General features: G+C 37.8%; 1 protein-coding gene across 2 annotated transcripts in view; it reads left to right on the forward strand.

Annotated features, from left to right (window-relative positions):
* Positions 1–27,269, forward strand: part of SYNPR (synaptoporin) — a 334,203-nt gene that overhangs the window by 272,597 nt on the left and 34,337 nt on the right. For both annotated transcript variants that reach the window (XM_003940215.4, XM_010350924.3), the window contains one exon: positions 11,334–11,532. In XM_003940215.4, the coding sequence (XP_003940264.1) occupies positions 11,334–11,532 (199 nt within the window). The remainder of the gene's footprint in view (positions 1–11,333; positions 11,533–27,269) is intronic.

Below are 27,269 nucleotides of genomic sequence, written 5' to 3' on the forward strand. Positions count from 1 at the left end.
TTATAGCAACTGCAGTTGTCAATTACATTCAAGCACCATGACAAGTACAATATACTCCATTATCTCATTCAAACCACACACACACACACACACACACACACACACACACCCTATTAATATGGTGCTTTTTTTCTTCCATTTTGCAGATGAGAAATATGAAACTCAGAAATGCATGAGACTCATGATGCAAGGTCACATAGCTGAATATTACCAAGAGATGCTTTATATTGTCTTTGATTTAGGAAACAGAAATATGTAAAAGGGTAATGTTCTATTGGATACAAAATGGAGACAAATAGAAGTGAAGGGTGCTGGAAATAACATTTCATTGCTGGGACTAATATTGGAATATTCTTTACTATGTTGTCCTTGGTGTGTAAGGGCAGGCAGAGGAAATGTCACTGGTTTTATCATGTTGAACAAAATGTAAAACAGTCTGAATGAAAACTTTAGAATCCAGATTTTATTTCCATTTTCAACACTAGGTCACCAAAGTGATGAGGTTTAGTAAATCAGAACATTTTGGGAGTTACGAAACCTAGTAAGAATCTAACAGAAGTTACGTAGCATGACCCAGAGTATATAAATTCAAAATGTCCGCCAGCGCAAGGCTATTTAGAAAATTATTATAGTCTATGGCCATACCACCCTGAACATGCCCTATCTTGTCTGATCTCAGAAGCTAAACAGGGTCGGGCCTGTTTAGTACCTGGATGGGAGAAAATTATTATAGAAACTTGACTACCTAACATACAGAACAATACAATACCGTAATTCATAATCCTGTATGGATGTCATATGACTGTTAAAAAAAAATAAGTTAGATCCTCCTTGAAAAAGTAAGACATGCCGGGCGCGGTGGCTCAAGCCTGTAATGCCAGCACTTTGGGAGGCCAAGGCGGGTGGATCACGAGATCAAGAGATCGAGACCATCCTGGTCAACAGGGTGAAACCCCGTCTCTACTAAAAATACAAAACATTAGCTGGGCATGGTGGCACATGCCTGTAATCCCAGCTACTCAGGAAGCTGAGGCAGGAGAATTGCCTGAACCCAGGAGGCGGAGGTTGCGGTGAGCCGAGATCATGCCATTGCACTCCAGCCTGGGTAACAAGAGCGAAACTCCGTCTCAAAAAAAAAAAAAAAAGTAAGACATGTACAGGTCATATTATTAGGTAATTTCTGTGTTTAATTTCAATGTTTTAAGTTGTTAATATTGGGGATCAAATTATGGGGAACATTACCTTTTCCTCCTGTAAACATTTCTATATTGGTTAAATTTTTATAAATCACAGGTTTTGACTGAATTAATGATTACAATCAATTTGACCTAAATTCTGAACAAAAGGTCAGAGTTCTGCACCTTCCTCTATGTTACTTGTATGTTTCTAAATGTTGTAAACATCTTTTAATCAAAGACTTTAAATTGTTTATTCCTGATACATTTTTTTCCTGATACATTTTTATACTGACTGATAAAATAGATGAATAAGCAGTTGTTAACTGGACATTCAAAAAAAAATTTTAAATCAACTGTAGCACTGTTTTTGTTTCATAATTCACTTGGGTGGAGTACCATAGCTCAGGAAAAGCAAACCAGAGAAGAAAGGATTTTCCCTGAAATATACAGATAACGACCTCATTATCTATTTTAATTTGACAACGTCGAGGCAGTCTGAGTCTTCTATTACTCAAATTCTATTTGAAGAAGCCAAAATTAATAAATCATAGCTTAGTGAGCACAGCAATGCCTCTTTGCAAGTCATTGTAAGATTTTCATAGAGTTTTATTTCCCTTTTACTCTAGATCATGCCTTGGCTTTTGCAAACCATTCCTTTTTAATCACCTTGGAGTCCACAATTTAATGTTGAAAAGTCTTTCTACATAAATCCAAACTGCAGGGAGGAGTGAAATATGAAAAGATCCTTCTTAAAAGCACAATACACTTTCAATAAATTGGATAAATATCTTTCTGGCACATGGAAATGGGAGTTACATGCTGGGGAGGGAAGAAGGTAATTTTCCAGCCTTATCTTCACATGTATGAGTACAATTAATAGTGTAGAAAAGAGTATTTTTTGTGGTAATCTTGATTGCATTTTCCAGTGTCTAGCTTACTCCCTAAACAGCTCGATATTTATTATTACTCTCTTTAAAATAAAAAATTATCATCTCTACAGGTGAAGTGGAAAGGACGAAAAGTAATGAAAATTTCCTCTTATGAAAAAAAAAGTTCCTTCTCCAGAGACAATAAACTTTAAAACACTTAAAGCATAACCATCAAAGAGAAATGCCTCTGTTACGATGGAAAAGCAGAAGTATAGCACTCTGTGTTTCACTTAGGCTTTTTTCTTTTCAAAGAAAACACTTTCAGCACATGCATGCTATTGTTGCAAGCCTTGGAGATGAAACTCTTTTTGATTCAACCAAGGTTAAGCAAGAAATGTCCGGGAACATGATTCTGGCTGCCTGGAAAATGGAATTTACCTAAATATATGGAATTCATCTCTTGGGTCTGGCATATGGGAATGTAGGTACAGCCAACTCAATGTCCACTGACCTTCCTGGAAACAAATAGCATCATTAGAATCCCTGAGGCTCTCCTGGAAAAATGTGTGTGTACTAGATTGTTTTATATTTCTGCTTTCTTTGATGTTGGTTAGATTCTAGTAGTGACCCTTTATCTCAATAAAGTCATCCTAGGCACATTATCCTTGTCACCTTCCACGAGTGAGTCTTACATTTCAGATCCACTTTCTCTAATTCCCCTTTGCAAACTGAAAACTTCAAACTTTTTCTTAATTTAAGCAACCTGAGTCCAATTGCTGGAGTCTTCCATCAGTTCTCACTATGATGTGCATATTTCCCAGGCTTGTTTTCAATCCCAACTTTGAATTTGTCTGCCTTTTCTACCCCAAGTAAATCCTAGACCCAAGACTCTGGGAAGGCAGACTCTGCCCAGATTTTGATGACAGCATAAAAATGTCTTCTTGCCCTAAGTGGTGCAAGAAGTCAGGAAATAGGTGATTTCTACGAACTATTGATAGCATAAAAGGTTAAGTGCAAGAGCTTTGGGGTCATATAGACTCCATTTCAAGGCCTTCAAAAAGTCTCCTTGCTCCTACAATTAATGTGCAATAAGTTAATGGTAACCACTTGAGCATTTATGGTAACCACCATCAAATTTGAGCATTTCAGTGAGATAATATATGAAAACATTTGACACGGTGCCTGGCCTAGTATGTGCTCAATAAATGTCCATCATTGATTGGTATCCAGTAGTAGAAGTGAAATCACTATCATCATTCTAAATAGCATCACCAAATACCATGCTTTGGGTACAGTAAGAAAACCAATGGAAGTGAAAAAACAGAGCAGGATTTGTCTTTTTCAACCTTCCAGATAATCTCCACTCTCATTCCCCATAGTTCATTGTCTCCCCATCTGTGTCTAATGACTGGCACATGAAGATGCATAAATCTCTACTGAATGAATGAAAAACTTGAGCATAATGGAGAAGTCAGTGGCTTGGAAAGCTTGGAAATGAAATTTGGGTCATAAGTGCAACAACTAAGAGCTGGAATCAAAAAGCCTGAGTTCTAAGTTTGCCACTACTCTGTGCCAACAAGTGATCTTTAGTGATTCTTTTGAGATAGCTGAGCTCCAACTTCCCTATCTGCACAATGGTGGAAGTTACTAAGGGGAAAATGAGATGCTGTGTGTTAAAGTGCTATGCAAATTCTTAACGATTTTGTAGTGATTTATGTTGTGAATCATATAACCTGAGTAAGAGTGTATGTGTGTATCTGTAAATGCACAGACAAACACTCTCATTACACATACACACACACATATGGCTAGCTAAAGACAAGGCAGTCTAAAAGCAGGTAAGTGCCAATACTTCATATTGGGAAGAGAGAGATAAAAATGGAACAAAAGGATTAAAGTTTCTGTTGACTGGCAAACAGGATTGAAACAGGGCCTATAAGAAATAATCAGGTAAAGAGAAAATGTGCTCAGCACCACAATTTGCCAGTTGCCCTCCGATCCTGAATTCCAGCTATCAGAAATGCAATGACAGCAGACTGCTCCCCCGACACCTTAATACCTCCCAGATTTGCTCCTGGGCTGAGTCAGTGCTCTTGGGACATGTCATTTCTGTCTTGTACTGAAGCAACGCCAAATGTATTGATAGGAGCTTTAGTCCAATTTTCTTCCACACCTGCTGAAAGGTTTTGTCAATAATTTCAAAGGTTTTATTATTGGATGACCATAATGGTACAGTGCTACCTAAAGATAAATCTGTGCTTTGTTTTACCTAATGTCTCACTTTCTGTTTAAAAAAATCATACCACAATTATCACAATTTCACAACATGAAATAGTCAGGTTCATTTACCCTTTACTTGTTCCTGAGGCTTAGAATAACCCTGGACAAGATTTGGAAATTAGCAAGTTTTTAATGGCTTTCTATCAGTCAATCCACAGGGATTCAACTCTGTCATTGCTGGATGCCATGTACAATGCTTAATTCACGTAATTCAAGGTAGTAGCAGAACAAACATTGGTTTAGAATGCTATTCAGTATAGATTATCAGTCTACCATTAGATGAGATGGCACGGGAAAGCTGGCTTGGGCTATTGGGGATCAAATATTCAGCTGGAAATCTAAGGATGCTGTAATTTTTAAAGCAGAGAGGCAGACATGCGCAATAGCGGCCAGTGTAGGCTCCTTCTCTGCTTGCATTCCTAACTCATCTCTGCCATTTTCTAGCCACATGACCTAAGGCAAAGTCATTATCCTTTCCAAGCCTCAGTTTCCTCTTCTGTAAAATGGCAATAGCAATCCTACCTACTGAAGAGAGTTGTTATGAGCATTAAATGAGATACAAGTAGGTTAAGAACCTAGCAAAATGCCTAGGTTGAAAATGTTGGTGGTTGATATTACAAATATTTCTAACAATAAAACAATGCCAACTTGTCTTCCGCCAGTCCCCTGAAATGATAGTTACATTTAATGCTATTCCAGGCCCTATAAACATAACTAAAAACCGTAGGATCTCAGTAATTTCTTTAACTTACTTGAAGCATCAGTGAAATGTTTTAAATGACTCTATTTAAGCATTGGTATGATTTTTTTTTTAAAGAAACCACTCTAAAATGGAGGCCTTTTATTGATAGATACAATGGAGTAAAACCCAACGAAATTCAATTACCTCTTGATTGGGTCAGGCAAGCCAAGAAGAGAATTATACATTTGAAATCAACAAATTGAATTTGGCAACTTTTGCAGCTTCAGCAATTGCTCCCTGACTAGTTCCTCACAAGATCAGAGGTGTCCCATCAGCTTCCAGATTCTGACCAATGACATGCTCTGTTTAGAAAGTTTTTTCCTTGCTTAGCTTCTGAATCAATATTTGCTTCCAAAGTTATTACAGCTGAAAAATACTTCCTGACTATACACGTTCCCCCAAAATATAAAACATAATATATATTTATATATATATAACTGTTGCTTAAAAATCTTATATATAATATATAAATATGTATGTATCTATACATATATAACTTGCTTTAAAGAACTTATAAAATTTTATATACATATAAGTTCTTTTAAGCAAGTTATATGTATATGTATAGATACATACGTAGATATAAATACATACATACATTTATGTATGTATTTATTCATTTATTTTACCCCATTATGGCTAGCAGTAGGCCAAATACCCAGCTATATATCATCAGTATTAATAAGATATTTCAGTAATTTTTTTGCCTTATACAGATAAGCACAATTAACAATTTCTGTAAGTCAACACGGTAAGTCAGCAATGGGGAAAATACTGCTATTCAGCTGACTGCATATTTTAAAAAATATTTTAGTCTCTCCCTCCAAATTGTTTCCAACTTACACAAAAATTGCAAACCTAGTTTGTGCATATCAGCTGAAGCATCAGGTGCACTGAAGACATGCTGATCCTGGGGTGCAGCCTGGTAACTGGAAAATATCAGGTGCAGATAATTCCAACAGGTAACATGTTTTTTGTTTTACATACTGTTTATTCTAAGAAGATCTAATCTTTGCCTCAAGAGTAAGGCCAAAACCTATAATCTGGCCACCTGGCCAACAAGGCCCCATCATGGGGGACCCCAGCTACTTTTCCATCCCCCCTGCACCATCATTCCCTTTGCTATCATCTTCCAGTTTCCCAAGCCACATTTTACTCCTCCATGTTCTATGCCCTTTGCCTAAGCAGGAGCTTGGTACACGTTCTTGCCTGTTCTCTAAGCTTTATTGAGACATAGCTCACATACCATACAATTTGTCCATTTAAACTTTACAATTCAATGGCTTTTAGTGTGTTCACAGAATTGTGTGTTCATCACCACAGTCCATTCTAGAACACTGTCACTGTCCCAAAAGTCATCCTGCACCATTTAGTCATTATCCTCAATTCTCCCATCCCCCCATCAGCCTAAGCAAACACTAACCTGCTTTTTTCTCCATAGATTGACCTATTCTAAACATTTTATAGAAATAGAATCATAGAATGTGTGGTCTTTTGTGACTAGCTTCTTTCACTGAGCATAATGTTTTCAAGGTTTATCCATGATGTAGCATATATCACTGTATTTTTATTGACAAATAATATTCTGTTGTATGAATAAACTATATCTTATTTGTTCATTCATCACTTAATAGGCATTTCAGCTGTTTCTCCTGTTTTGCTATTATGAATATTGCTGCAAGAACACTCTTGTACAAGTTTTTGTGTAGACAAATGTTATTTCTCTTGGGAATGTATCTAGGAGTGGAATTGCTGGAGTAGAGTCATATGATAACTCTATATTTAACTACCTAAAGAACTGCCAGACTGTTTTACAAAGTGGCTGCATCATTTTACATTCCCACCAGCAATGTTTAAAAGTTCCAATTTCTCTACATCCTTACCAACACTTGTTATTCCAATCTTACAATCTTTCTTTTTATAGCCACCCTAGTGGATATTAAGTAGTATCTCATTGTGCTTTCTTTCTTAATTTTTGATCTGGGTAACTTCTATTATCTTTAAAGCTGCAGCCTAAAAGTCACTTCCATAGGAAATCTTACCTTGACTACCCCAGCCTCAGACTAGCCTAGGGTTCCTCTCAGAAGACCCATCTTTTCTCTCTAAACTTTAAGTTCAACATGGACAGGCACCATTCCATCTCTTTATACCCCGCTCTAGCCCCAGCATCTAGCCATTATGTGAGCTATAAAGTTGTGGAAAGTGTATACAGCCAATGCCACATTTTTCTAAATAATGGGGAAAAGTGTGCATTATCTGAAAATCACCTGTGTCAGAATCATTGACCTGATTACCTTTTAAATCCATTTCATTTTTCAGTATTTCAACAGACAAAACTGTTAAGGAACATTCTAGTATCACTGGCAAGGGTAGGAAAGGGGCTTTACAATATAACCATAATGAATGCTTCCGTTGTCCTGAATTGTGTTGGAGCTGTACACCTTTGTTTGTTAAGACAAAAGGCTTTTTGTAGGAATGTGCGATATACACAGGCAAAACCAAATGGACTTGAGAAATAACTTAGGGGGACTGGATTTTCCTGCTTTAGCTGTGAGCTACGCATACTCCTAGAGCTTTTGATTCAGTAGATCTGAGATGCGGCCCAGGAATATACATTTTTAACATAGTCCTTAGTGATTGTAATGCCAGTGGTCCATGAGCTTCATTTTTTAAAAAATGCATCCTAGTTAATGTCCTCATTATTTAACATAAACAAGTCAATGTGGACGTTTAAAAATCAAGCTCTGGAGTCAGATGCAGATTTAAATCCCTGGACTGACATTTACTAACTATGTGGCTTAGAATGAATTACTTAATCTTTCTAAGCCTTATTTTTCCCATTTGCAAAGAGGGTGAGGGAAATAAAAGGCTTCTATTATAGTGCCTTGTGGGTATTAAATAATGTACACAAAACACAATATCTGGCCCATAAGAAAGGCCCCAATATGTTCATTGCTCTTATTATGTTGTTATCATTATTATCTTAATTGGAAGAGGATGTGCACAAATCTGGTTTCTTTTTTCTAATGCAACTTTTATTTTAGATATGGGGGTACATGTGCAGGCATGCTACATGGGACTATTGCACCCAGGTAGTGAGTATAGTACCCAGTAGGTAGTTTTTCAACCCATGTCCTCTTCCCTCCACACTCTAGTACTCCACAGTGTCTGTTGTTCCCGTGTGTATGTCCACGTGTGCTTCATGTTTAGCTCCCACTAACAAGTAAGAACATGCATATTTGGTTTTCCATCCCTGCCTTAGTTTGGTTAGGATTATGGCCTCCACCTCCATTCATGTTACTGCAAAGGATGTAATTTCATTTTCTTTTTATAGCTATATAGTATTCCATGGCGTACATGTATCACATTTTCTTTATGTAATCAACCATTGATGGGCACCTAAGTTGATTCTATGTCTCTGCTATTTTGAGCAGCATGTCCATGACCATGCCAATGCATGAGTCTTTTTAGTGTGATGATCTATTTTCCTTTGGATATATACCTAGTAATGGGATTGCTGGGTCAAATGGTAGCTCTGTTTTAAGTTCTGAGAGAAATCTCCAAAGTGCTTTCTGTGATGGCTAAACTAATTTACTTTCCCAGCAGCAGTCCGTAAGTGTTCCCTTGTCTCTACAGCCTTGTCAGCATCTGTTGGTTTTGACTTTAAAAGAATATCCATCCTGACTGGTATGAGATATTAGCTTATTGATTTGCATTTCTCTGATAAGTGAAGATGAGCATCTTTTTTTTTTTTTTTTTTTTCCTTTGGTCCACTTTCATGGCTTTTTTGTGAGAGGTGTCTATGTCTTTTGCTCATTTTTTTAATGGGTTTGTTTCTTGCTTGTTAAGTTCTTCATAGGTTCTGGATATTAGACCTTTGTCAGATGCATAATTTGTGAATATTTTCTCCCATCCTGTAGGTTGCCTTTTTACTGTTTTCATAGTTTCTTTTCCTGGGCAGAAACTCTTCAGTTTAAGTCTCAATCAATTTTTGTTTTTGTTGCATTTGCTTTTGAGGACTTAGCCAAAAGTTATTTGCCAAGGTCAATGTCGAGAAGGGTCTTTCCTAGGTTTTTTTCCCAGGATTTAGTTTGAGGTCTTACATTTAAATCTGTAATCCATCTTGAGTTAATTTTTATATATAGTGAAAGGTAAGAATCCAGTGTCATTCTTCATATGACTAGCCAGTTATCCCAGCACCATTTATTGCATAGAAAGTTCTTTTTCCATTGCTTGTGTCAACCTTGTCAAAGATCAGGTGGTTATAAGTGTGGTTTTATTTCTGAGATTTTCATTCTGTTTAATTAGTCTATGAGTCTGTTTTGCACCAGTACCATGCTGTTTTGTCTGCTCTAGCCTTATGGTATAGTTTGAAGTTGAATACTGTGATGCCTCCAGCTTTGTTCTTTTTGCTTAAGAGTGTTTTGGCTATTCAGGCTCTTTTGGGGGTTCCATATGAATTTTAGAATAGTTTTTTCTAATTCTGTGAAGAATGACATTGGTAGTTTGATAGGAATAGAATTCAATCTGTAAGTTGCTCTGGGCAACAAGGCTATTTTAGTGATACTGATTCTTCCAATCCATGAACATGGAAAGTATTTCCATTTATTTGTGTCATCTCTGAGTTCTTTCAGCAAAGTTTTATAGTTCTCCTTGTAGAGATCTTTTACCTCCTTGGTTAGCTCTATTCCTAGGTATTTCATTTTCTTTGTGGCTATTGTAAATGGGATTGTGCTCTTGATTTGACTCAGCCTGGACATTATTGGAGTACAGAATTGCTACTGATTTTTGTACACTGATTTTATATTGAAAACTTACTAAAATCATTTATCAGTTTTAATAGTCTTTTAGCAGATGATTTAGAATTTTCTAGACAGAAAATTACATCATCATTGAAGAGAGATAGTTTGACTTGTTTTCATATTGGGATGCCTTTTATTTTTTTCACTTGCCTGAGTGCTCTGGCTTCCAACAAATCTGTTTTAAAGGGATTGAGTTTTGTTTAGTAAGAAAAATACTTCCTAAGCATAAGTTGGAATTTATGAGGTTCATGAATGGCTTTGTCATCACAGTTACTTTTATGGATAATTTTCCAAGTGGCACTTTATTATCATAAATAAGCCTCAGTCATATCTTTTTGCAAGTGCCTCCCTAATTGTCATTTCTGAAGAAAAATTTTGGCCGCCATATTATAGTTCATGATGTAGTTCCAGCTCACACCCTGAGCTACTACAATGGATATAACACATCTCCCTTAGACGTTATTTACTGAACTGAAAGTATTGCCCAAAGCATCTTATTTCATCTGTATCAAGTAATTTATTGAGCCTCAATGCTATCCCGATAGAGTTTACTCACTAAAGTAGAAGTTATAAACGTTCAATCAAACTATGATCTATCAGTAATCTTACAGAACCAAGACTGTGCATTCATTTATCCAAGTACTTTTTAGTGAGTGCCTTAAAAAATGCCAGTTGTTTGGGATCACAGAGAAAAAGAAAACCAAGATTCCCACTATCATAGAGATATGATATTCACAATTGAGTGGATAGTGAAGACTGAAAAAAACCAGGTAATCAAATTCATTACCAAGACAGCTTTATCTGGTAGTAAGTGCTGTGAATGACATTAAATAGACTGATGTGATAGAAAATGCCTAAAGGAAAGGAGCTCCTTTAGATTAATGGCAAGAAAAGGCTCTTATCTCTCAGGAGATGTTAAGATGATGCCTGAATGCCAAGGAGGCAGCCATGGGAAATGTCAGGGGACACAGTGATTTAGGAAAAGGGAACAGTCAACACTAAGACCTGGAGACAGGACCATGTTTGTCATAACTGAGAAACAGAAAGCACGCCAGTGTAGTCGGAACAGGGTGATGGAGGACAAAGCAGTAAAGGAAGAGGCTGGAGATACAGTTAGGGGCACTGAGGTAAGGCCTGGTGAGCCCTGTTAAAGAGAGGAAGCACTGAAGAATTTCAGCAGGGGGATGTTGTAGTCTAATTTATCACAATTTCAGGTTCCCTTTCCCCTTCCCTCCTCCCCTCTACCTAGGGTGACTAGCCGTTGTGATAACCAGTTTAATGATGATTAACTGCCTATCGATTTCCAGCTATAATCTCTGTGAATTTCTTAATTATATGTTACATAGGCATGCACTAAAACTCCCAGATCATTTCCCATTTTGCTTTGGAAGATATAGACACAAGCCATCTATTTTTGTATCTGTTGCATTTAAAGAATGTCTCCTTAAATTTGGCAATTTAGGTTGCATCAGGTGACGTTTGAGGTGCCCACCTGCGAGGGAAAGGAACGGCAGAAGCTGGCATTGATTGGCGACTCCTCGTCTTCAGCAGAGTTCTTCGTCACTGTCGCTGTCTTCGCCTTCCTCTACTCTTTGGCCGCCACCGTCGTTTACATTTTCTTCCAGAACAAATACAGGGAAAACAACCGGGGTCCACTCATTGTAAGTGGTTTTGTTTTCTTTTATATATATATTTTGTGTGTATGTGTGTGTGTTTTAGGTTTTGGGGTACATGTGAAGAACATGCAAGATTGTTACATAGGTACATACATGGCAGTGTGATTTGCTTCATTCCTCCCCATCACCTATATCTGGCATTTCTCCCATGCTAACCCTCCCCTACTCTCCACCCCCTGCTGTCCCTCCCCTAGTTCCCCCCACTACAGACCTCAGTGTGTGATGCTCCCCTCCCTGTGTTCATGTGTTCTCATTGTTCAACACCCGCCTATGAGTGAGAACATGCGGTGTTTGATTTTCTGTTCTTGTGTCAGTTTGCTGAGAATGAGTAGTTTTCTTCTTGAAATAACTTTTTCAGCTCCTTCTAATTTATTTTACTAATGCTTGAAGGACTTTGGAGTTACCTGAGCCCTCCAGGTAGGTGTTTGAAAGGAAACTACATTCTTTTTTATACAAATCTCTTGAATCCACAACAAAAACCTGATGTCTGTCAATCTCTTGAGCTCCTGGGCTGGGAAAGTATTGCCTGACTTCCTAGAAACCCCTCTGAAATAAATGATTAGAAATCTCATGAGATCAAGGAAGAGCAGTGATGCTTGCTGTAGATTTATTTATAATTCCAGCATTATAGAGTTAGTCAACCATTTTTCTAACTGGTTATTTAGATGGTGTGACTTGTGCTTATTTAAAATATGTTATTCCCTTAGTATATTATAGGATGGGCTTATATTAATAATGGTTTAGTTTGAAAATGGAGTTCTTCATCCCTCTGTGTATCTATCTGTGTCTTTTTCTTAGCACCTCCTTACCCTACACCCCACTTCCAGTTGCCTTGTACAATGGTCCAAGGACTACATACGAGCGAAATCAATATAGCCCAGCATCTCTAAACATAGACACACATACACCTAGGGACACTTAGATAGTACCTAAGCAGGGATAATTTTAAGGACATAAATTTTAAATTTCACCCTTTGCATGTCCATTTGCCCAGACTTTATCTTCCTGAGAATGCCCTGTATCTGAAAATATTTTGCTATCATCATTCTTAATCAACTACTCCCATTTTACAAAAGAAAAGTATTGTTATTTACCAACTCAAGTCTTACTACACAGGACATTTACAGAATAGAAAACATTTGGGACACTGAAAAGGGGACCATTGAAATACTGGTGTTGGTTTGACAAAAGCGAGTGATTCTGATGGCTTATATAATTTTTTGGATATAAGGAGGTTTACTATTTTGGGGCTTTCTATAAAATTAAAAATTCTAGTACTCATCAGTTGATTGGCCATTAAACAATAATTTTTGGTGACCAGTTATTATGTGATCTGGGACCTATAACTCAAAAACAAAGTAATTAATGGTATTGCTATAACAAAACTCCATTCGTTCTCATTTATGCAAGCAAGTTTTCTCAGCATTTACATCTAAAAAAGGAAAAATGGAAATGAAATTTATGCTGAATCATTTACTAGTCTACAGATCAATAATATTATTTAAAAAATATATATATGAACTGCTATGGTTTGACTATGGTTTATCCCCCATCAAAACGCATGTTGAAGCTTGGTCTTCAGTGTGGGAGGCAGTGCTTTTTAAAGCTGGTTAGATAACCAAGATGGATTAATGTCTTTCTTGAGAGACTGCGTTAGTTCCCTTACGACTATATGAGTTCTTGGGAGAGGAGGTTGTTGGAAATTGAGTCGAACAACTTTGTCCTTGTCCTCTCTCCCTTCTCCCACATGCCCAGTTCCTCCTTCATTTCTCTGCCATGTTTTGACACAGCACAAGGCCCTCACCACAAGCCACCAGATGTGACTGTCCAATCTTGAACTTCCCAGCCTGCAGTGCTATGTGCTAAATGGACCTCTTTTCTTTATAAGTTATCCAGTCTCAGGTGTTGTGTTATAGCAATACAAAATGGACTAAAACAGCCCACTCATCTAAGAATTGTAAATTTTCAATAAAAATTTTACTGTTTTTAATTTTTTTGAGGCAGAGTCTCATGCCACCACCCAGGCTGGTGTGCAGTGGTGTAAACAGAGCTCACTCCACCTCCCAGACTCAGGTGATCATCCCACCTCAGCCTCTCAAGTAGCTGGGACCACAGGTGCATGCCACCACATCCAACTAATGTTTTTATTTTTTTTTTGCGGAGACAAGGTTTCATCATATTTTTTGGCAGAAACAGGGTCTCAAACTCCTGGACTCAAGTAATCCTCCCACCTGGGCTTCCCAAAGTGCTGGTATTACAGGCATAAGCCACTGTACCTGGCTACTTTTTAAATTTAATCATTACATATTAAATTTATAATATATTTTTGTCATTTTGGACAATTATGCATTAATTGACTTGTGGTCAGTCAACCAAAAGAAATTTAATACTTAAAGTCTTAGGATCACAAATAATTAAACAGTTAATTTGAATGTGTATATATATTTTTGTTGCAAAGAAATATAATAGGGTAATTGATAATATGCATTCCAGAAAAAAAATTGTATTATGCTGTAATTCTGTGAGGGAAGTGTAATAAAAATACAAGTTCAAAGAGAACAAAAGGAAGATATGAAACTTCTACCTGTTAAATAATTTGTTAATTATAACAAAATATGTGTTAATTATAAAAGAATATCAAGCAACTGTTCCATTGGCTACATTTAAAAACTGATACAATAATTATATTTTGGGGGGAAATGGGGGAGGGACAGGGGTAGGGAGTTGGGGAAAGATAGCATGGGGAGAAATACCAGATATAGGTGATGGGGAGGAAGGCAGCAAATCACACTGCCACGTGTGTACCTATGCAACAATCTTGTATGATCTTCACATGTATCCCTGAACCTAAAATGCAATTTAAAAAAAATATATACTTTTTTTTTTTTTTTTTTTTTTTTAAGACAGGGTCTCACTGTCACCCAGGCAGGAGCGTAGTGGAGCAATCTTGGCTCACTTCAGCCTTCATCTTCTGGGCTCAAATGATCCTACCACCTCAGCCTCCCAAGCTCTCAAGTAGCTGGGACTATAGGCACATGCCACCAAGTCCAGCTAATTTTTTATATTTTTTTGGTAGAGACAGGATTTTGCCATGTTGCCCAGGCTGGTCTCGAACTCCTGGACTCAAGCTATCCACCTGCCTCCCAAAATGCTGGGATTACGTGAGCCACCATGCCCAGCCTAATACATTCAATATGCCAGAAATTACATTCTTTGCAACTATTTGAATTTTCAATAAAAACAAAATTAGATGCCAACTTTATACAAGTAAGGACATCGTTTTTAAAAATTCTTTTAGGGAGTATGTGAATAAAATAAATTTGACGAATCTCTATTACAAAGATCTGAGCCTTAAAATAAAAAATTTTGAAGGGTAACTGGGAAAATTCTCTGTTTTTAGAAATTTGTTAAGTTTGAAGGGACTAGAAAATGTTCAGGTGTGCAGAACTTTAATATGTTAACTTAAACGAAGAGTAACAATTTGAAACTTTGGGCAACTGTTTATTTTTTTCTATCTCAAATATGAGTTAAGAGTCTTAATGATTTCAAAATACCTTTAAGAGAGTCACCAAACTTGGGCTTATCCCCACCATAATGAAAAGATGGGCATATGTAAGACACTGCCATGCATATACCACAAATCCGACATGCATGTTTATTTCTGGATCCATGTAAACACTCTAACAGAATTTTTAAGTCTGAGGAAATATCCTGACTTCTAGACAGAAGTTGATACAGCTAATCCACACATAAAGTGGGAAAAAAAATTATTTTGTTATATAAAACCACATTCTACTCATATAAAATCATCTTGTAAGGGCATGCTTTATCTCTGTGCAAACAGTCTTTCCCATCAAACAAGATATGATGAAATCCTCAATTGTGTAATACAGTGGTAGGTTTTGTTTCATTATGTTGCGGGAGGATGGAACAGAGGGAGATAATTCTAGTAATCAAAAAAGAAAAGTCTCCTAGATGAAACTTGCATGATATTAAAAAACTGAAGTGCTCATTACTTAGCAGATAAAAGTTAATTTAAAAATGAGCCTGAGTCATAGGAGTCACAGAGGCAGATTACATGTATTTCAGCAGGATGCCATTGTAGCTACAAATAGCAAACCACATCGATTCAAATCCCACCATGATGAAGCTGTGATTGGGGGAGTGAGGGGCACTGTGACACCATTTGGGAAGAGCAGGTTTAAGCAAATTCAGAGTGTGAGCAAGATCTCAAGAAGGTGGTGCATACTTAAGAAAATGTTCAAATACTAGGAAAGCATTTGTTCAGATGTTCACAGTAATTGTGCTTGTTTAAAACCTGTACTCTTTGTTCACAAAGATGGCTACTGTATTAGTCCATTCTTACACTGGTATCAAGAACTGCCCAAGACTGAGTAATGTATAAAGAAAAGACGTTAAGTTAACTCACAGTTCCTTATGGCTGGGAAGGCCTCAGGAAACTTGCAATCATGACAGACGGCACCTCTTCGTAGGGCGGCCACAGAGAGAACAAGTGAGCAGGAGAGGAAATACCAAACACTTATAAAACCGTCAGATCTCATGAGAACTCACTCGCTGTCATGAGAACAGCATGGAGGGAATCTCCTCCATGATCCAGTCACCTCCCGCCAGCTCTCTACCTCAACAACTGGGGATTACAATTCAAGATGAGAGTTGGGTGGGGGCACAAAGCCTAACCATATCAGTTACTGACATCATTTAGGCAACTTCATTTTGGTTACCATCTTTTTTTTTTTTTTGTTACTGTTGTTTTGTTTCTAACCAAACACACACTTTTTTAAAAAAAAATTCTGCATTTGTGATTCTTCAAGTCAAACTTTGAACATGAAACTACAAAGTTTCTCTATTATGTGGACATAAACTAATTCAAGCAGTTTAAGAAATCAGATACCCTTCCAAAGTACTTCACATCCAAAAAAAAAAAAAATTAACAAATTTTCATATCAATTTATAATCTTCTGGGACATGACATTTATACTGTTATCCTGTGAAAATTAATGTTGTAGGGAAGTAACAAGGATGATAATAGCAATAACATCAACTGATATCAAATGGGTTTCTGCTATGTGTTGAGTTAATATAACAACCCTAGTTCATATTATTATTCACACTTATAGATGAGTGAAGGGAAGCTTAGAGCTGTTACCAACTCTCTAAGTGGTTGCATCACTTACAGGCAGAAGGTGCAGAGTGTGGGACCAAATCCAGAGCTCAGTTCATAACCACCATGCAAGATGCCCAAGATCCTGATAGCCAATGTGCTACAGAAGTTAGAGGGGTAGAGATAGGTAAGACAAATTGGGTCATTTTCTTGGACAGCTACTATATTGCTTTACTCTAGAAACAAATAAATTAAGCTCATAATACCTAGGCTCTTCTGCTCATTTGACTGTCATAGGGGTTTTTATTTTATTTGCCTCCAGAATCCATCTGGAGTTATGGAATGGCAGCCATGCATCTGTGGTACTAGAACTACTAGAGGATTCTGTTTGTAAGTGCCACTTATCTGTCTTGCAAATAGACAATGCCAATAAGGGAAAAAAAAATCTTTAAAATGGCCAGGATAAATTTGTATTGTGAATCATGGATTACCAGGATTGGTTCCTATGCATTCCCAAGCAGTTTTGAGCAGTTTCAGACACACTAGAGCCAAATTTACCAATGGCTATTGAAAAATTCTTTCTCTACCGAATATGTATGACAAGATTACCCACCTTTAAGTAAAAATGAGAATCTGAATGCCTTTAAAAGTCACACAATTGTTAATGATGATAAATGATATAATAGTGAGAAATTGGGCCAAAGAAATCAGCCAGCTACTGTATGTCACTACAGTAAGTGCCTTCTTGTACAGATAAATAAATATCATATCAGGTTATATCATTTTGTCATGTTCTTAGAGTACAGTTTTAAAGCCTATCTCCTGCCTAGGTTACTGTGACAGGATGTTCTGAACCATTTTCAGATCTCAAGTCAAATAATGAGGATTTAGTTTTTTCCATATTAATGTAAAGTAGATTTTAAAAAGCAACTTACCTTACAAGACTGACAGAATGCTCAAATGCTCTAAGAATGAGCTTATTAATAAACACCATCCCATGTTTCAGTGAATATGTATTGGAAGAGGTTTGGCTTAAAGTAACTTCTCTGTGAATCAGTAAGGAATCTTGATAACCACCTTAAGATTTTGTGTAAAAGAAAGAGGCTACATTTCTCAAAATGTCCTCCCATAAAGGAGAGCAGGTTGACCCAAGGCAGTTTATGGGACCAGGAGTGTTTACTGATGGCAGGTACACAGTGGTATCATGGCCCACCTTTGTTTCATGCCCAATACCTTCCAAATATTTTCATGCTCAATACCTTCCAAATATTTCCCCATCTATCCTCACAACAATCCTGGGAGAGAAGTAGAGCAATGAGAATCAGCCCTACTCTACATATTCAATTTAATTCCCCTTTAGTGAGCACTATACATTGGAAAATAAGTCCCTGGGACATTAGAAACCTTGCTGTTGTCAGGGAAGAAGTTACTAGCAGAACAAGGACAAAAACTCTTAGTCCAGTGATTTTAAGGGTAGTGGCTAATTTGTGGCATGCTGGATTTTCATCTTCTTGTATGAACTATTATTTAACAGGTGGAAGCTGTTACTTCACCTGTAGAATGATGTTAATAATCATGCATACATCACGTGAGTGCAGTAAGGAAAGGAAGCGTTCATGCCTGCAAAGCACTTTACACAGGGAAAGGCATGCAGTAAGTGATAAGTTAATGGTATCTGACTGTAGCACTATTATTATCATTAATTTTAATTCTTCTCCTGTCCGTTACTGGGTAGTCCCTTAGTCCCACAAAGGAAAATTGCAGGCATCTTCCTTTGATTGACTGCTGCCTTCACAGTTCTATCTTCCTTCAGTCCTTCTATCCCAAGCACTTTCTTCACAGTTCTCCAAGGATCGAGCTTAACTCAGGACCACTTCTAAGATCACAATTGCTAGGTTGAACCATCCAATTAGCCTTTATGTTTCTTGAATCCCACTCCATTAGAGGACTGGGAGGTAGACTTTTAATTTCCCCAAACAAAATAAGGTTTCTCGTTTTGAAGTACAGGCTGGGGCCATCACTAAGGGAAGAAAACAAGAGACAGATACAGAGCTGGATGCTCAAAAAAATCAATGTTCTTCCTAACTATCAGCTACACCTTTGTTTGGGTATAATTAGATACAGAAATCAGATTTTTCAGTCTCTGAGCTGTACAGAAATTGCTGAGAAATCTCTCTTCTCCCCTTCCCTCTCTCTTTCTCCCCAATTCTCCTGTCGTCTTCTCCTTTCCTCTTCTCTTTTCTCGCCCCATCCTCCTCTCTCTTTATGTCAGTTCCATTTCATGTGAATTTTATTTTAATAGGTAATAAGTATCTTCAACAGACCAAGTAACATGTATTTATGGATGAATTAAAAGCATTCAGTCTGCTAAGGAACATGATTGAATCATTAAATCATTATAACTCTCCTATAAATAGCTTGCTAGGGGGTATGTAGATGGGCTTTGGTAACCTAGAGGAGGAGGTATAATATTGCCTAGGAGTGAGGGCTCACCCTCCCCAGGTCCCTGTGCTGTGGGGTTGTCATAAAGATAACTTTATGACAATTAAAGATAAATGAAGAACTTTATTTTTGAAGTTCCGCCCCAGAACAGGGTATTTCATAATAAACACCATATCATTTCAAGCCCCAAAAGTATGTATCTTGTTAGTCATAGACACACCTGTCAGAATCCAACACTGATTTGTGGGATGTGTCTGTGTGTGTGTGTTTCACCTCCTCATTCTCTGAAACAAGAAGTGTTGATAATACAAAAAGGTATGGACTTTACCTTAAATGAACTCGTGATCTAAACCACTGTAAATTTTGTACCAAGTACATTTCTCTCAGAATTGGCAGCACAGATGAAGGCAAATACATTAATCCATTCAAAATTTTCCCAGTGTAATATCTAGACATTTTATGTTTTATCGGATCTCTCATCTTCAGCTCTTTTTCAGCTTTTTGATGATTAGTGAATTCTTAATTACAATTTAAATGAAGGTCATTCCACAGTATTTGGTACCACATTTCTCTAATTAGCTACTGTAACAAAAACATGAGCTATTGTTTGGTAGCCTTAACAAAGGCAGTGAACTGATTAAAGAACTCACATGATTCTTCCAGAGCCCACAGCTCTTCTCATCCTTTGTTGGAGTCGGTGCCTTTTGAGGGCTGGTGGAGAACGTCTGTCCCAACCCCATCCATGTTTGTCACATTTCCTTGCATTCCAAGGAACTCATCATTCAGTTAGAAAATCAAGATCTTGCAGAAACTTAGCAAACCCCCACTGTGTCTTTCCTATGTGTTTTATTTTTTGATTTAAAGTAAAATGAAATGTGAAATGTGTCTACTCCATGGCCTGGCATACCCAGAGAAAATCTGTCTCCCTTTCTCAATCAGACCAGGAGTTTTCAACTCCTGGTCTATCTGAGAGGGAGGAGGGAAGTGACAACTTTTCCCCTGACTTAACCCCCTGCCCCTGTCTTAAGTTTGTCCTGTTATAATACTGGAGACTGGGTAATTTATAAAGAACAGAAATTAATCTTTTCACAGTTTTGGAGGCTGGAAAGTCCCAGATCAAGGCTCCAGGGAGTTCTATTGCTTGGTGAGGCCTTCTCTCTGCCTCCAAGATGGTGCCTTGTTGCAGCGAAGTCTGGAAGGAAGGAATACAGTGTCCTCACTTGGTGGAAGGCAGAAGAGAAAGGGAGCGGAACATGTGGGAAACCTCTTTTATGAAGGCCTTAATCATATTCATGAAGGAGGTGCCCTCATGGCCTAATCACCTCTTAAGTGCCCTACTTCTTAATATTACCACATTCACAACACATGAATTTTGGAGAGGACAAATTCAAATCAGAGCATTCTGCCCCAGACCCCCAAAATCCATGTGTTGCCATGTGAGGACACAGCATTCCTCCCTTTCAGAGGATGCCACAATGAGGCGCCATCTTGGAAGCAGAGAGCAGCATCTCACTGGGCAAGAGAACCTGCTGGAGCCTTCATCTGGGACTTCCCAGCCTCCAGAATTGTGACATTAGTTTCTATTCTTTATAAATCACCCAGTCTCAGGTATTTTGTTATAATAACACAAACATAATAAGACATACTCTCCCCCACCCAGGGACATTTGGCAATGTCTAGAGGCACTTTTAGTGTCACTACCAGGGAGATATTGCTGGCATCTGGTGGCTAGAGGCCAGGGATGCTGCTATAAATATCCAGGAGTGTACAGGACACCCCATCACAACAAAGAATTACCTGTCTCAAAATGTCAATAGTGCCAAACCTAATTTATAGCAACACCCAGTAGCTATTGAGCACCTACTCTGTGCCAGGCACCATGCAAGGTGATTTTCCCGTGTCTTCTTTTTAAATCTTTATGATAACTTTTTGAGTTTGGTATTTTGATTCCCCTTATTGAAATGCAGAAACTGAGGCTGAGGAAGTGTAAGAGACTTTCCCTAGATTACGTGTCCTAGAGGCAAATAAGGTCTACTTGACTTTAGCTTGGACGTTGCTTCATTTTTCTCTGAATATTTCTACTTATGGGTAACTCTCTACCTCTCACCATGTTCATTCCTCTGGGTCCAGGAACCCCACTGCTAGCTCTTGGATGTCCTAATGTCCTCTGTCCCCTTGTGCCCCCTGTCTTAGCTACCTCCAACACACATTCACATGCACACACAAACACACTCTTCAGCCCAGTCTCCACATCTCATCTTCATAGTCTTTCTCCAAAGCTCTGCCTTCTGATCTAGCTGGCATCCTAGAGAGAGAAATGCTGTCAACCTCATTTCTCTGTGCAGTTTCAAAGAACTCTGGTGTTTTTCTAGAAGACTTCAGGAGCACGTATACAGCTCCTGACTCCATATCTAATTATGGAATTTGAGCCAATTAAGTATTTCTTAGCAACTTGGGGACTAGTTTAACTTTACAGCTACCATAAGTAATTTTGGTAGACTCCCAAAGTGGTATAGAGCTGGGAAATATGGGGGCAAAAATATTTTCAAATAGGAAATTCATTCATTAGATAGAATGAATAACTATCCATAATTATTTGGGCTAATTCATCTTGTATTGGTTTTTCCTTGTATGCCCCCAGATACTGCTGGTTTTTACTCTGTTTTTCAATGAAACAAAAGTTCATGTGGTGTTTCCTTTCTGATAGCAACATAAAACTCTTTTTCAGATTCCAGAATAATGATCATGGCTGTATAGGCCCCGCTGGATCCCAGACCCTGTGCTAGGCACTAGGGACATGAAGTCAAATAAAACCCAGGTCCTAGCCTCAAACTAACTGCTTTGTGTCCTCAAGGGTGATAGGAATAATCTGTGATTAGGAGACAGTAGTAGGGAGGGTTATAAATTCGGGCTCTGGACCCAGACTGCCTCGGCCCAAATCTCAGTACCATCATCTACCATCTGTGTGACTTTTGACCAATGGTTATGGAACTTATCTATACTTCCGATTCTTCACCTATGAAATGAAGATACTAATGGTTCCTAATTTATAAAATTGTTGGTCAGAGCAAATGAGTTATTACCCATAAATCCACTAGAACAACACCAGTCACTCATCAGGTGCTTATTAATGCAAGCCATTATTTTCACCAACTTTATGATTGTCTACCATCATGTCCATACTGTGCTTTCTCTGTAACTGGTGTTTATCAAATCTCATTGGACTGACTGACTGAAACACAAGTGGATGGATACACACTCTGTTGACTTTCGAATCTTGAGAACTGCTTGGAAGGCTTCTTATTGCCCTGTTTACATCAAACATTCTTTTATATTATTTTTTATTCTCTGAGCCTCCAAACTCAGCATAAGCTGCTGTCATTGCAGACATGCAATCAGCCCTTATGTGAAGCTTCACTCTTTTCCCCATCACTCTGTTCCCCTCCCCTCTGCTATCCTACTGCTACTCTGGCACTCAGGGCTCAGGCTTTAGGGAAAGAGGGGAGAGAGCACTACTCCATTAAATCAGCCAACCAGGCTCCCGAGAACAGGAGCTTGAATATCTTACCAGCTGGCAAGTCTGAAAATAGCGGAAGGGTGTAAAGAACACAATGGTGTAACAGGGAGAAACTTGGAAATTTGATTGGGGTATCCAGCTGAGAAATTAGTGTCTGAGTTTCGGTCTCCTCCTGTCATTTTTTTTTTTAAGTTGTGAGATCTTTCCCTCCCCATCCCCTAAGATGGCAAACATCCTTACTAGTTGCTAAATTTATTTCCTTGAATCCACAACAAGCACACAGTCACACACACACAGCTTTAGCTTTCCTGGGGCTCTCAGCAGCTTAAGTATGTCTTGCTCTAATACTCACAGTTCATTAGACATTCAAACAGTTGGCACAAAGTTAGCCCTTTCCCCAGCTGGGCTTCTTCATTTCCATTGCTGATTAGCAGGACCCTAATCAAAGTTACAGATCCATGCAAAGAAATGCTTCAGAATTTGCCCTGGGAACAGATAGGAAAACACTGCAGGTGAAACTGATCTGAATCCCTTATGAGGGACAAGGTTATTGAAAATACTTGAGTGCTTGGTCCAAAAGTGATCTCACCTTTGTCCCACCACCTGTCTGAGATCTGCAATTTAGAATGCTCTTCCATGTTGTTCTGAAATATTTAAAAAATATCTAATCAATTTACATGCTGTCTCAAGAAATAAGACAGCTAAGCTTGAATTGCAATGAGTTTCTTATTTGTGGCCTGTTGGTCCACTAGCCAATTGGCTAGTCACCACTATGGGTAGAAAATAATGTAGACTATTGACAATCTAGAAATTGCCAAGACCAAAAAAAAATGAAATTATTACAGTAGAAAAATAACTTAGGAAAAAGCAGTTGAGGCTAGGGAAAAGTAAGGCTTAATGCCATTGTTTGAGCTGCCACTTATTCCTGAGCACTTTCCACAGGCCAAGAATTAAATAACATAGAAGTTACCTTTCTTAATTCTCCAAATACCATTAAGGTACTTCTTATTATTCCCATTTTACAGAGTTCGGATCCAATTTACAGAGGTTAGGTCACTTGTATAGTACTGTACACCCAGTGTGATCCAGAGTCATGCTCTTCACTGCAATGCTGTATTGCCATCCCATTTTTTACCTGGAAGTGGAAAAAAAGCCAAGAATGTCTGTCAGCTTATTGAGCACCTGCTGTGCACGAGACAGGTGGGGGACACAGTGGCAAGAAATGTACAAATTCCTTTTTTGGGAGAGCCACCTTCTCCCACTTATATAGTCCTGGTGGATTGTCAATCATGGTCCCTCATTTGATACCATATAAGGTCAAGTGACTCAAGCCAGGAATCAAAGTCCCCTCATGAATTTCTCTATGAAGTGAATTCTTATTTCTATGGAGTGACTAAGCTAGGTATATGTGGGTCTAGTTGATAGTGGCCACAATGCTCATGATGTAGGAGTCTATTTAAAGAATAAAGCTGATCAGAGATAAGCAGATCCTCTAGGGGAGAGAAGAAGACAGAGGGAGAGAGATAAAGACTCACTAAGAAGAAATTGAGGCCCTAAATTCAGCCACAGCTGAAGCCAGCACATTCTAGATTTTCCAGTTGTGTCAGTGACTGAATTTCCCCCATGTGATTGCTAGTTTGATTTAGGTTTCTGATACTTGCCAAATAATCTTCACCTAAATAATTTCTGTCTCTTCTGTAAAATGTTATAAACACTGATCCTTCAAAAGATTATTATGGAGATTAAGTAACAAATGTCTATTGTAATGGTTAAGTGCTAAGCAGATAGTACATGCCTAGGGACAGTTTATCTATTCATAGTATCAAGAAAGAGTAAGATGAAATAACTCTCGTAGTATTTTTATATTCAGTATTATTTAACTGTTTTCCTTTGTAATAACTTCATAATATTCCATTATATTGAGATAAAATGAATCATTTAACCAATCTCTTATTGTTGGACTTCGAATTTTACATGGCTTTGAATTTTTCTCTCTCATAAGCAATTAGCCTTTTCAAAAAACATTTTGAATTATTTCCTTAAAATAAAAACCTAGAAGTTGATTATTTCCTGATTTTGAAGGCAAAAGTTTCTAATTTTTCCATATTAAATACATCCCTAATGTGTGACCTCTTACCTAAGTGAAAATTTGAATTCCAACTTTTGACTGTACCCCAGATCCTGAAATCTTACGCTATTACAGAAGAGATCTCCCAAAAAGACCTACAAAGATAATTTTTTCCCAGAGAATAAAAAAACTAAAATAAAAATAACTTGTTCTAAGGAACCTGACATTGAAATATTTGCTTTGAAACTTGAGATACTAAGGAAACATCAAAAATTTAATTCAAGCTGTGTTTATGTATGCAGAAGTCAGGCCTTAATTATCAGGAAGAAATCCCCAAGACGGGCATGAATCTGCACAGCTATGCAAGCATAGGCCCAGTACTGGGCTCTGCATGCCCTTAGCTTTGGCAGTTATCCTTTCTCACTGAGACTCAAAAAGTCAAGTTCAAAACTATTAAGAACTCCTCTGGCCAAAAATGGAATAAAAAACAAACATACAGAAATCCCATGGTTTTTTTTTTTTTTTTTTTTTAGCATAATGGAATTATTTATGAGTTTCATCCTGGAGTATCTCTAATGCCTGCAGTTCTGTATGTGGAAACCCAGCAGATGGTCAGGGAGTGGTAAAAGCGGTAATAGTCTATCCAACCCTGCCTGCTGTAGTCGGCCTTGGGAAGCTTCTCAATAAATCTGATGGCTCCTTTCAAAACTCCAGTTAAGCCATCTTCCGCAGCTTTTATTGGCTTTTTTGTTTGTTTGTTTGTTTCACTCATTCTGCAAATAGTTGATTCAAGGCTGAAAAAACTAAGACCAAACTACATGGGATTCGTGTTCCTGATTATAAGATACAGCTGGTAGAAGGCTGATTCTGAGCTTTGTGAAACCCTCATGCATTAAGAGTTGGCACACTATGGGAACAGGGCAGTTAAGGGGGCCAGGGGAAGGAAAGAATTGATGACATTAGGGCATATTTATGAAGACTCCCTATGGAGTGGTCTCCGACCTCTGGTCTTCCATTCTTCTAATTCATTTTTTTCAAATAGAGCTGTGCTTATGCCCTCATATTTCTGGCTTACAGAAATAAAACCTTTCTCCTCACATCAGCATTCAAGGCCCTCCTAAGCCATAACCCTTCTCTTCAGAGCCATCTCTTATCATTCCCTGTATTCCATGTTTTAGCCAAACCGGACTATTTCTCATTCCCTGATCATGCTGTAGAAATTCCTATTCTGCATATCTACTGAGCTGCTATCTGCCACCTGGAAGGTCCTCTTCTCCTCTCCCTCCCAGCCTATCAAAATTCAACTCATCCTCAAAGACCCATCTCACAGGCTATCTGTTCCATGAAGTATTTCTTCACCACCCATGTCCTCACTCCCAAAGATATGTGACTTCTCTTCCTCCTAAACCTCCACAGCTCTGTGTAAAAAAATCATTCTTTCTGCAAAAACCATTACTTCCTTGCACTTCCATTGGATGTGGTTTTGTCTGATTAGCCCCTACTAGATATCAAATATCTGAAAGACAGGGACTATTTCCAATACAGCTATAGTCTCCTAAAGGCCGTATTTAAAATGAAATTAATGACCTTCATCAAAGATAACATCTGAGTTAGCTCATTTACTCAATGCACATTTGTTGGGTTCCTGCAGAGAAACACAGAAACATGTAAAAGAACTCCCAAAAATATAGAATATGCACACTCTAATGTCTGGTTCTATAAAATTGGAGGTACCAATCATGACTATTACAGTTTAATATCAGGGTTTTGAAAATCACAATAAGCATCAATGTTATTAAGACCATGCCTCATTTCAGAAGAGACTCACCTTGCTATTTAAAAATGTTGGACTCTAATTCTTCTCAAATACTCCCTACCACATGCATACTAAAATATACGGGAAATCTACCTAACCATGGGATCTTAAAGTTGTACTGTTGTCCACTTTGTTCTCATTAATCATTTCAAAAGAGGGAAATGAAATCAAAAATAGTATACCTGCTGTCCCTCCAGTCTTTGTTCCTCTCTGAAAAGGAGGACTTTGGCCTTACTTATGCCTCTCTCTTTAAAATAGGTAGTAATCACTGTACTTCTTAAGGGTAAATTCAGATTTATAAACTTCCTTCAAATTTATAAACATCCTTTCAGTCATTGATTACTAATGCTTATCTGTTTTCTGGTTGAGGGAGGCTGCTTAATAAATATGTAATCAGAAAACTAAAGATTTACTCTTGAATATGAGCCATCCTCTTAAAGATTCAGTTTGAATTGCCTTCAAAAGGAGGAGGAAATCAGTAATATTCTGTATTCGAAATTCAGATAATTTCTAAATTCTCATAAAAAGAGAGTAATTTCTTTTCTACCATGTATAATAAAATAAAGCTAATTCACCAAGACTTTATACTCTTAAATAATTTGATTATATAATAATTCAATGATATAGGAACATATTTCTAAGGTGGAGAGTATTAAAACTATTTCTCTAAAACAAATGAAATTTTTCTAAGAGAAAAAAAACTTCTAGCTAGACAAAAAGGTGACCCCAGCTAGTTCCATGATCCTAAGACAATGCC

This window comes from Saimiri boliviensis, chromosome 8, assembly GCF_048565385.1.
Source record: "Saimiri boliviensis isolate mSaiBol1 chromosome 8, mSaiBol1.pri, whole genome shotgun sequence".
NCBI lineage: Eukaryota > Metazoa > Chordata > Mammalia > Primates > Cebidae > Saimiri > Saimiri boliviensis.